This window comes from Macadamia integrifolia, chromosome 10 (assembly GCF_013358625.1).
Source record: "Macadamia integrifolia cultivar HAES 741 chromosome 10, SCU_Mint_v3, whole genome shotgun sequence".
Taxonomy (NCBI): domain Eukaryota; kingdom Viridiplantae; phylum Streptophyta; class Magnoliopsida; order Proteales; family Proteaceae; genus Macadamia; species Macadamia integrifolia.
The window spans coordinates 18,460,694-18,473,246 of NC_056566.1; the positions used below are offsets into that span (position 1 = coordinate 18,460,694).

Consider the following 12,553-nt stretch of genomic DNA (forward strand, 5'->3'; position numbering starts at 1 on the left):
ATTTACTTTTATGCTGTGGTTTGGCCATGATTTACATTTCTGCTGTGGTTCGGCTATGATTTATTTTTTCTAGTGCTCACGATGGGCCTTCTCCAACAATCCCATGGATGTATCGCAGGATGGAGAACGCGTCTCGAACCCAGGGCATACGCGCACTGTGGTTGTGAGTAGCACGTTACCTATAACTTAGAATGATTTATTTTGGTGGACTAGGATTAGAATGAATCTCATACACATAGTATCATTTGAAATGTATTTTCTTGTGTGTGTCTTTCTCTCCATTTACTAAGCTAGTGAGCTCACCCCTCGTGTACACACCTTTTCAGATGATTTTGTAGGATACTCTATAGAGGAACTTGTGCCGAGTCCCACTGACAAAACTCTAGTGGGGGATTGGTGGGTCCCAGAAGAATTTAAACATGGTGACAGCTGCCTGTGTGAGAGTTGTGTTACAAGGCAACAGTGAAAGATCCTATTTACTGTACTCTTTTGATTCTTTTGGTGTATTTCCCATTTTGTGCTCTTGATAGTTAAATTGTTATTTCTTGTGTAAATATCATGCCTACGGGCCTGCATGTAAATACTTTATGTATAACAATTTGGGTATCAAGAATATATGGGAAATTATAGGTAATCATTTATAACCAGACTTCTGTTGAACTTGATTATTATATTGCTTGATTACTTGTGGCTTGCTATGCTATGGTTACTGTATCAGATTATCTTGGTGGTTTTGGGTTACCCGGAGGAAACCCAGTCACCGGTTCGGTTCTATATGAACGGGGCATGATAGCTACTCTCCTTATGTTTGACCCATTAGCTACACTGATCCAAATGCTTGTAGTTACTTTTAAAATTCTATCACACTGCAAAGGGGTGGGACCCACAGAAGAAAAACCCAATTTCTGGGCATTCTACCACTCAAGCTGGCTGGCCGGTTTGCCAGCAGCCACCCTGTCGATTGACTTCTTTTTGGCTCTCTAGCTGTCAAAATCCTCTGCATGGCTTAGTTTACCATCTATGGGACCATTTCCACACCTTTGAAGCATTTTACTCCTCCTACTTGGCCTTTTAATTCACCAGTTCCTCTCCTACACTATTGTATGGAGGAGGTTCTTAGTATGCATTTCAGTACCCTTCTTATTAGTCAAGTCCTAATATTGAGGTTTAGTTGCCTCAAAATTCAGGATGTTATAGTTATTGATAGGAAGAGGAAGATTTTTTTTGACTATATGCAAAGTGAGTTTCTAGAAACAGAATGGGAAAAGAAGATGAGAGAGCAGCTAGAAAATTAGAAGGCATAATCCAGAGTAGTAAGAGCTAAGAGGGGTAGGCCACAGATCCCAATGAGATGAGTTTCTTCTTTGGTGCACGGGTTCCTAAAAAATTTAAATGGCAAACTGATCATTTTGAAGATCTTCGTGAGCATCACCAAGTCATACCAACTCACTGTGAGCATATTGGGTAGGCAATTATGTTGACTTTGTTAGGGCTGGCCTTGAGGTGGCTAACATAATTGGAACCCACACATAGAATTGGGGGACAATTGAGTTGGCCTTTACCAAATAGTACTCAAACAATATGAAGGTTAACGTCAAACGACGAGAGTCGAAGAACCTGAGGTAAAAACCGAAGGAAGGATTTATGGCTTTTCTGATGATATTTCATGATAAGGCTGCCAAAATGGCAGATTGTCCCACTGAGGTGGAGCAAGTGGAGATGTTGATTAAGAATCTCTCTAAGCCTCACCACGATGCCCTTTACTACCAACACCTACAGACTTTTGATGCCTTGATAGCCATAGGCACCTATGTTGAAAACAAGTTGCTAAGGGATGCCCAGTATTAGGTAGTACCCTAGTACTCAGGAAAGAATACACGATTTGGGTGAGGCAAGAATTCAGAGACATGCATAGTGAATGCAGCAATCAGTACCATCAGTGGCACTGTCCCAGCCACAACCATTAGTTATACAAGTGGATCCCATGGACCAAAGGGCCTTGTGGTCTAGAAGGCAGTTCATAGATTTGGAATGTCATTGGCCATGGTATACGAGAAGTTGAAGAAGTAAGGCCTCTTAGGCTCAGTTGCTCCTAAACCTATTAGCGATCCCCTACCTGTCTAGTACAAGGAATATGATATTGTGCTTACCCTAACCAGAAAGGTCATACCATAGTACGATGCTTCAATTTGCAGCATGCTATCTAGGATTTGGTAGATAATGGGACAATAGAAGTGAAAGTCAAGCAGGCTCCCAATGTCACCACCAACACACTTCCAGAACATGGGGCAGTCAATGCATTGGAAGGAGAAGAAGCTCAAGAGGATCCAACTAGACTCATCCGTCCAAAGAAAAGAAAGGGTCCTAGGTTTACAGGAAGATCATGGGAAGCAAAGCCCGGAAAATGAGGAGGAAGGTTGAAAGAGCCATTGATGAAGAAGAGTTGGGAGTCATGGTTCAACTACCACCTAAACCTCTGCAACCTAAAGCTCATATAATCCATACCCCTCCATCACCCTTACATTATCCACTGTCCCCTTTAGAGTACCCGACCTCTTAGATTGCATCTCCCTCATATCATCCCACCTCTTTCCCATCAACCCCATTAGAGGATTTTGACTCCCGATTTGCATATGTCCCAGGAATAGTATATGATCCCTGTTGTTGAGCTAGGAAAGGACTTTGCCCCAGTAATTGAAGAATTGACCAATGAGCTGCTCAAGGCAGTCATGGCATTAGTAGTTGGGGAGGAAATTCAAGAAGATACTTGTTTGATCTACTTAATGAGTGACACAGAGGGAGAATCCGATTATGAGGAGCTTGACGATTCTGATAACACAGTTAGCCACCCAATGTATGCCATAAATAGGGATGACCCGATTGTGGATCCCACTTATGCCATCCATCTAGCATTATCTATTCATGTTGAGATAGAATTACTAGACGAAGAGGAAGAGGAAGAATAAGTTAATTCTGAGGTAGCTGAGGAAGAACAATTGGAGGACATAATAGCACTCTTGGGTATGATGGAGGATCACCTTAACAACAATGAAAAAATTTTGGGTGACATGGCAATCAATGAAGAATACTATGTTAAACAAGGGAAGTTCACCCAATAAATAGGAGAAAATATAACACCCTAATTTTAGAACCCAGCCTAAGAAATAGAAAATTTATATAGAAGGGTACATGCTGAAAAAGGACTTATAATTGGGTGACTAGGAAGGGGAAGGATATGTTATTGCACGGTATGGATATCCTTAATGATGCCCACATGAGTGGAGAGCGTGTAGACACCTAATTTTATCACCCTCCTCCGGCTATGATGAAATATAGATCTTGGAAGAGACTTTTGGCTTCTAACCAACAGAGATGCTGATGAAAACATTCCCCTACCCAAAACCTTGAAAATCCCCAAGCGGGAGAGAGGAAGGTCTAATTTTGACTTTTTGTATATAAAGAAATCTGGTTAAGATGACCATACAGATGGATAGTGCTCAGAAACACGATTCTGACAATATATGACACGTCAAAATTAGACTGACGGATCTCTCACAATCGCCCAGGAAAAATTATGTTTTCCCGTACGTATGCCGTGCACACTGGCAAGCTTGTTGGAAACCTGAAAAAAAATTCCCTAGCCTAAACATCATAAAATTCATCCCCTAGCTACCCAAATAACCCAGAAACACTCCCGGGCCTAAAACCCTAAAAACCCTCATGCAGGAGAGAAGGAGGTCCAATTTTGGCTTTTTATATATGAAGGAATCTGATCAAGATGACCATACAAATGGATAGTGCTTGGAAATAAGATTGTGATAATTTATGATATGCCAAAATCAGATCGGTAGATCTCCTATAATCGTTACCAAAAAAACTCGTAATTCATGAGTGCTAGCCAATGGGCCAGCCTCCGCATGTGCTTGCTGCCTATGGCTACGGCGAATGCTCACTTTGTAGCAGCTCATGGCTACTGCCCATGGGCTGTAGCATATGCCAAGCCCCCTGCCACACATAGCCCACCTGCCCACCTGCCCATGGCTTGCTGGCCTAAGCTCCCACAGGCACAGGGTCGCGGCCTTGCTACTACCCACCTACCCATGGCTTGCTGGCCTGCGCCTTGGCGGGCATCGGCCCACGGCCCTACTGTTGCACCCCGCAGCTCTACTACTGCACACCCACTGCTATTACACCCCACGCTCTGCTGCTGTACACCACCCTGCCCTGTTGCATGCTAGCCAGTAGGCCAGCCCATACACCTACGTACAATGGCCACTGCCTATGCATGCATGCACCCACTGCCAATGCCTGCACCCTCGCGGCCATTACCAGCGTGATATCTGTCGTGGACCCATGATGTGCCCACATTACCTACCTAAAACTAACCATACCTTAGGCACTTCAACCAGGTCCTGTGCGCCGTCGTCAACAGCCGGGATTCGTATTCCCTTCACCCACTCAAAGCCAAAAATCCCCTCCTTTTGCTAGTATTTCTCTCTCCTTCAACTCCCCTCTTTACCCAGTGGACAAATGCCCTCCCCACCCATTTTTGCCTTCTATTCCTCTCTTTACCTAGTGTGTAAAAGCCCTATCCCCCACCTTAAGCAAAACCTCACCCTTTCATCCGTTGGATAAAGAGTTGCCCCCTCTCTTATTGGCAAGAAAAAACCATAAATACCCCCCTCTGATTTCAACACACCAAAATCCCCCTTCACTCTTTCATAGTGAAATTTTCCTCCCCTCCCCCTCTTGATTTTCTTCTGATCTTTGGAGCGATCTTCGTCAAGATTCGAAAACTCATTCGGATCTTCGAAGTGTTCTTCGGAATCTTAAAGATCTTCAATCCAAATTCTTAGTTAGATCCAATTCTGAGCCACCTCCCTTGAGTGCTCTTATGTGTTCTTGAGCATTCTTGAGCATTCCTGAGATAGAAACCCCCCTTATTAAGGTTCTTCGGATCTATGAAGAGATCTTTGTTAAGATCTAAAACTCTATTCGGATCTTCAAAGTGTTCTTCGAGACTTTGGAGTTTTTCAATCCATTTTTAGGTCAGTCCGTTTCTTTTCAGAAATAGCCGTTCCTAACCAAACCCCTGTCCAAGTGTCCCTGGAATCTTTCCAGAAATAGCCATCCCTAGTGGAAGCTCTGTCGGAGTGCCACCTCATAAATTCAAAAATAGCCTTCCCTAGCCAAAGCTCTACCGGAGTGCCACCTCAGTCGAGCCCTCCCTTAGCCTATCCCCAGCGGAAGCTCTGCCAGAGTTCCTCATTCACCTATGGCCTATCAAAACCTTATCCAAAATTCCATCTCCAAAAAAAAAAAAAAAATGGCCACCCGACACTAGTTTATCAAGGCCAGTTTGTTCCCCATCCTTGATTGGTCAAAAAAAAAAAAGCGCTTGATGCAACAGTGGTAAAGGCTTGTTTGAGCCATTAGCTAATGGGTAATGTTTTGATAAATCATCATATCTCTTGTGTTTGTGATGGTTTCAGGAAAAGTCATGAGCTCGTTGGATGAGACATTGAGGAAATGGACCTTGGGTATAAACATGAGGGCATCAGGATTGTTGGAATCCTTAAATGTGTCATTTCACAATCAGATAGGGTGTGTGAGACTGCATCACCAATTACTCTGGTAGGTGCCTTAACAGTGGGATGCCAATCTGTTTGTATTAGTAGAGATCTGCCCAACCCTCGAAGAATTTTGAGTCTGTATGTTATCTCCACCTAAGGGAAGGTTGTTCTAACCATCTTTGAAGAAAGATTATTAAGAGGAAATACAAGACTTTTCGGATGGAAAGAAGAGGAAATGAAGCAATACGTCAGGTATGGGAAGGTTGACATTCTAAAGGTGGCCTAGATCTTCCTCCAATATCTACCAATGGAGGAATCCATTAACAGAGATCACAGGATGCTTATTTACTTTGCATGATAGTTCACTACGTTCTTTGAACTTTCGGGCATGGTGTGTCGCCTGTCCTGATTGAGGTGGTAAAACAGTTGAAGAAAGGAGGTGACATCATCCCTATGGTTCTTGCAGAAACATTCAAGGGATTCGATGACATGAGCCATGGCCATAAATTCGGACTAAATCATGATCAAGGGAGTTCTGCTATTTTTCAGATTTGGCTCCTTAAGAAATTGAAGTTAACTAAGCCATTAAAAGAATGCCTGCTCGGAGCTCTTTGCTACCAGGATAAGAGGGAAGTTCCGGAATTCAACCTTATCATTGACTGGGAGAAGTACCTGCAGGAAAGGACTATGTAAGATATCGCATGGAGGTGCCCGGGAAGGCCACAAGAAGATTGTTTTGATGAAGAGCTCTGGCTACAATTACATTAGGTTGATGGGATTGACTGACACATCCTTTTATTTGCCTATGTACATCGACCAACAATATGGGCTCCAGGTAATGGATCTAGAGGAGTTAGTGAGCTTTCACCCACCTCAAAAATTGTCTCCCCACCTTGTTACCGACCTATCCAATCTATGGTAGGACAATTGGTCCCCTTTTTCCATGTAATTCACTTGGTAATAGAATGAGGAAGAATTTGGACTTTTGTGTTATCCCGATTATTCTAATTATGACTTGAGTTGTGGAATTGATTATGCCTAAATATTGCAAACCTCAAACAAAAAAAAAATTATTTCTTTGTGCCAAAGGTAGATTCTCATTTATAAGATGCTAAAATTAAAAAATAAAGTGGAGGGATAAAGAGAAAGAAAAAATATGTGTTTACACTTGCAAGAATTACAGGAACAGATCCCTAAGGGGTAAGGTCATCTTCTGAACAATACTCTGAATCACCCCTCATAGAGCATCGGGGAACATATGGGTGCTAGTCCAGTCTGCTCCAGCCTCTGTGTCATATCCTGAATCAGTGCATCCTACCATGCAATTTCTTGCTTATAGGAGCTGACTTGGCTCTCCAAGGTGACAATCCTTCCATCCTAAGGAATGTAGGAAAGGATAAAAAAGAAGAATAATGAATGAAGAAGGGCAGAAAGAAAAAAAGAGGAAAGTAGGAGATACCTTGGCAACCATCGCCTCGTACAGGCCGTAATGCATCCTCCTGATCTCATGATAGACCTCCGAAGACACCTGAGAAAGAGCAAATTAGCCAAAGGAAGTCAAAAGTCAATTAACAGATGATCAGATACTCACATAATCAATTAACAGATGATCAGATACTCACATAATCAATTAACAGATGATCAGATACTCCAATAATCATATGGGTAGCCCAAGGGATGCATCTACATCTGTTCTCCGCTCCAGAAGATGAGGGAAGCTAGGATTGGCCACATTGGGATAGCACCAAGCTGGGAAGCCACAGAAGGGGATGTTGGCTATTCTATGAGACCCACCTACACTAGTAGAGGGTCCAGCTTGCGAAGGATCAACAGTACTGAATGCGACTAAATAGTAAAAGGATCTACAAGTCGTGTTCTCCCCTGAAAAAACATCAATCAAGACCAAAACAAAGAGAAGTTGAAGCATGAAGGAAACACTCAAGAAAGGGCAACATACCACTGGACCATTAGGACCAACAGGGGTGCATACTATCTCCCCCTCTAGGAATGCTCTATAGTCCCTATCCCATACTCCATTAGCCAAACTCTCAATCTCGTCACTAGGGATGATCTCTGGGCAATGTATGGTAGGTGGAGGAAGACAGGGAGAGAAACGTGACTTGAGATCAGACCACTGGGGTATGACTCTCTCTCCTAGGTACCAGCATGGCCCCATATGCCTTGGAACAAGACCCGATGCTCAGATAAGTGTCTGGCCAAGACAACTTTGTCAGAATCTTGAAATATGAGAGACTGGAATGACCTCCAAGTGACCTGCAAATCCAAGGAAAAGTAAGTACAATACAGGACAAAAGGAATTTTAATGACAAATGTGGCATACCTCAGTAAGACCATTCAGGAGAGAACAGGCAATGGCCCCAGAGGATGATGCCGACACCTGAGCACTTGACTATCTCCCCACCTTGTAGCTATGGGGAAGAAAAATTCCTGAGGATCTCTCAGTCGGGGAGCCATAATCTCCAGGTGCTCAAAGCACTAAGGCTGTTTTAAAAGATCAAAGTAAGGAAGTGCAATCCAAATGCATAAAGGGAAATAGGTATAAGAATGAAAAGTACCTAGAGGATGAAGCCCACTCCCTTAAGACCTTGGTCTCCATATGACAATAGGTCTAGGGTCTGCAAGAGGTATGCATAGGCAGCCCCACCCCAGTCCAAAGAATCTACCTCCTGAAGATCCTGAAAGAAGAACACCAGACGAATGTCTATTCCTCTCGGAGGTCACTAAAAAGACACTGACCCACAGCAAACAACAGGAAAGAATGGGCCACCTGATTAATGTTGCCCAGGTTTACCCACAGGCCAGTTCTCCACCATTTTGCACTAATCTCACCAAGGCGGATATGCATCTGATTGGTTGTGATGTCGATACCTGTCAGATCGGCAAACTCCCTGATAGTCGGAGTCTCGGGAAGTGTCATTGGTCTACCTCCAAATGGAACGCCTGTCAAGGCATAGAAGCATAAAGGCATGATGGTGATCTCACCAATAGAAAGATGAAATGAGTGAATACTCGGTCACCACCGCTCCATCAGGGCCCCTACCAGTGCCGGATTGAATTTTTGGGTCTCTATGAGGGCTAACCGGTGCAAGCATAATGAATCAACCACCTCCTTCACTCTACGAGGAAGTATCCTATAGCATGACCGAACCATGTTCGGATGGCCATACAGGGCCAAGGTAGGTGGCTCCCTCCCTTCATGATAATGGAAAAAAAGAATATATAAAAAAAAAAAAAGAAGAGCAAAACAAAAATAAAAGATGAACAAAGTAATGAATGAAATGTAAAGACTTACCCAGGAACCCTATATGGGGTTGCAGATGTGGTTCTGACTATTCTAGAGAGTCTGTCCAGAGTACCAATCGGCCAGGCCCTCGTCCCATTGGGAAGAGCTACCACAACCCTCCAGCTGAATTTCTCCACAAGTCTTTCTTTTTCTTCTTTCAGCCATATTTCACAAATTGCAAAGAGCCCTAAGAAGTTTCACAAATTACAAAGAACCCCAGGAAGTTTTCCAATTTTCACAAAAGCCCACAAAGATGTCAAATTCTCTAAATGAATCCTTCCTCAAGAACAATGAAGATCTTCAAGAGAAAGATGAAGAACTTCAAGAAAAACCTAAATATCTTCGAAAAAATTTGAAGAAACCCGGGAAAATGCAAAATGGTTTGGATCTTCGAGAAGATTCCAAAAACCCGAACCCACTCACTCACAAATCATTCCTTACTCAGAAAGGTCAGAATGAGGAATAAACAAAGTGGAGGGGGACCATTTTATGGGTAAAAAATTCGTCCTCCACCAAAAAAAAATAAAAATAAAAATTATTTTCAATCCCGAGGTGCAAATCAAAGATTCTTATCACCAAATACCAAGTTTCAAATTATTTTTGTAATAATTGCAAATTATGACACATGGTAAATAAAAAAAAATCAAAGGGAAGATGAAAATTCATGTGGCAGTTGAACATTCAAATTAATGAAAATGGAAAGTAAAAATAAAAAAACGGTAAAGCTCACATTCATGTGGTAGGTGAAAATTCTTCACATGAAAATGGGAAGTGAAGATGAAAAAGAGGGTAGAGTTCAAATTCATGTGGTAGGTAGAAATTTCTCATGGTCAAAATTCAAGGTTAAGAGCAAAAAAGCAAGATCAATGGTAAAAGCAAGATCCCAAATCAAGAGTTAAGAACACAAAGCAAGATCAATGGTAAAAGCAAGCAAGATCCCAAATCAAAAGCAAAAAGCAAGATTCTAAATCAAAGAATCAAAAATCAAGAAATTAAGAGAAAATCAAGAAAAGAAACAATTTCATTAACCCCGCCCTAGGTGGCCCAGTTTCATTAACTTGGCCCCAGATGGCCTAATTGCATTTACCCGGCTCTAGGTGGCCCTTTTTCTTTGTATCAGTTCCGAGTGACCCGATATCATAGACCAAATTCCCTAAACTGGTACATGTGAATCCCGGTTAAGGAAAATCCAAGAATCAAATGTTTTTTCCTATTATGAGATTGGAAGATCAGTGAATTCCTCCCTTGTAACCATCGGTCCCAGACAGTCCAAATTGGTTCGAAAAAACCCAACCTAGAGACCAAATTCCCTGAACTGGAACATGTAAAGCCCAGCTAAGGAAAAGTCAAAGATCAAAGTACTAACATCTTTTGCAGGATTGGAAGAGCAGCGAATTTCATTCCTACAATCAACAGCCCAAGTAAGTCCTAAAACTCTAAAGTAGTTAAGAGATATTATCTATTGCATTATTAAACTCCGTCATTAATAAGCAAGATGATGGCAGTATATGCTCTGGGTGATAAAATGTGATCGTTCTTTCCTTTGCCCTTCGGCCATTGGTACAGGCCTTGGCCAAAGAGGGGCATTCTGTAGACACCCAATTTTGTCACCTTCCTCCGGCTATTATGAAATGCAGATTTTGGACGCAACTTCCGACTTTCGATCAACAGAGATGATGATTTGCTAAGAGAACCCAAAAACATCCCCCACCTATCTTAAAACCCTAGAAATCCCTATGCGGGGGAGAAGAAGGTCAAATTTAGACTTTTTATATATGATGGATTCAGGTCAAAATGACTGTACAGATGGATAGCACTTTTTTTTTTTTTTTAAGGACAAAGTGAATAGCCATAGATCTTAACCAAGCAAAACAAAATCTATAAATATTCATACATCTCAATAACAACAATCATAACCTTATCCCAACTAAATGGGGTCGGCTAAATATTCATACATCTCACATTCCAAAACTCTCGTTGGTTTTCATATGCTTACAATTCTTATTTGAGAGAGAGAGAGAGAGAGAGAGAGAGGGGTCTTTAAATGTTAATAGAGACGCTTACACAAGGTAAGGCCATCAGCAATGGAAATGTGTTAGAGTTCAATCCGAGGATCAGAAGCTAAGAAGCTGTTTAACGTCATCAAGGGGCCTCTGTATTTCCTCATGAATGGTGGCATCTCATCATTTTCCCCCATTGCAACTGCACCAAACATCATAGTGTTATCATATGCAATAATCCCTCCCACCTTAACTAGTTTCATCAGTGTCTCATGATATTCCAAATAATTTTCCTTGTCAGCATCCATAAATGCAAAGTCAAAACCTTTTTCATCATGGCTACCCTGCACATCACATCCCATAGGTTAGGTTTATACATTGTAAGCTAATTCACTGTTCTGTTTCATTTCATGTTCTAAAATTTGCACTTTTTTTTTTTTGCTAAAAGGTTATTTTATTGAAAGAGAAAAAAGCAAAACAGAGAGAAATACAAAAGGGCAGGCCGATCCCACTAAACCCATTTGCAACCTCCACCTTCGGCATGGCCATCAACAGAGGGAGCAAGCAGAGGGCTTAGCCAAATCGAAAACGGTGCCTGTCCAACGCATTTGAAGCTAACTCAGCTACTACATGTCTCGGGAACTCCACCGAGAATTCTGAAGTACAAGATTTAAATGCTTTCCTAGCTAGAAAATCAGCCACTACATTAGCTTCACGAAAATAGTGAGTGATCTTCCATTGCACCAACTCCAAAAAGGAAATGGAAGATCTCCATTTCTGCAGGGCGAACCATGGAATCTCCCTTCTTTGAACTGCTGAGACCACCGACACTGAGTCCGACTCAATCCAAACACCCCTAGCATGATGGTGTCTAGCTAGCAGAATACCCTCCAAAACTGCCTCAAATTCAGCTTCATATATTTGTTTGACTCCCAAAAAAATGCTAAAAGAGTCGATTACCTTGCCTTCATTGTCCCGTAAGACACCACTAGCACCTGCATTACCTGGATTACCAAGCGAACTACCATCCACATTGATCTTCATCCACGCCCTGGGAGGCTTACACCAGTGAACCTCAAGAGGTGAAGGGGAAGTTGGATTTCTAATACTTAAACCTATCTTCCTGCAGGTCATCAAGTCTGAAATCGAACGAACTTCTTCACTTGACCCGTCACAGCAAAGCTGAACCTCTTGCCTTATACTTTGAAAGACATACCGCATTGCCCTTTCTTTATTTTCCTGCCTTCTTTTATTTCTTTCCCACCAAATATGGTTGATAGTGATGAGCAAACCCAACTTCCATGGCTTCTTTATCTGAATCACATGAGATTTCCTCTTCCACCACTTGAACAATGATTGAATGCTTGGGTGATTTACCCACGCCACTCCAAAAAAATCTAAAAAATTCTTCCATATTGATATGGAGAATGAGCAGTGTAAAAAAATATGAACCATACTTTCTTCAGCCTTTCCACACAGGTTGCATCTGGATGGAAGATAAACACCTTTTTGGCAAACCAGGTCGTCCGTTGGGATTCTGCCATGCACCACTCTCCATCCAAAAATGGAGTGTCTTGGAGGAAGATTCTTCTGCCAAATCAAAGAAGACCAGTTCACCTTCAAGGATTTCACTCTAACAGCCTCCCAAGCCGACCTTGAGGAGAAATACCCTGAAG

The 12,553-nt window shown here is 42.1% G+C and overlaps 1 protein-coding gene across 1 annotated transcript; it reads right to left on the minus strand.

The window, feature by feature from the left end:
* Positions 1 to 10,972: 10,972 nt before the first annotated feature.
* Positions 10,973 to 11,921, minus strand: LOC122092264 (flavonoid 3',5'-methyltransferase-like). Its single transcript, XM_042662593.1, has 2 exons — positions 11,838 to 11,921; positions 10,973 to 11,221 (listed from the first exon to the last, which is right to left on the minus strand). The coding sequence occupies exons 1-2, from the start codon at positions 11,919 to 11,921 to the stop codon at positions 10,973 to 10,975; spliced, it is 333 nt and encodes a 110-aa protein (XP_042518527.1).
* Positions 11,922 to 12,553: the final 632 nt, after the last annotated feature.

What these genes read in the sequence shown, in the direction of transcription:
- LOC122092264 (XM_042662593.1), bottom strand. Translation starts at nt 11,921, where the DNA reads ATGAAGATCAATGTGGATGGTAGTTCGCTTGGTAATCCAGGTAATGCA. An exon ending in TACGGGACAATGAAGGCAAG is followed by an intron (nt 11,222 to 11,837) that starts GTAATCGACTCT and finishes TGTGATGTGCAG; the next exon opens with GGTAGCCATGATGAAAAAGG.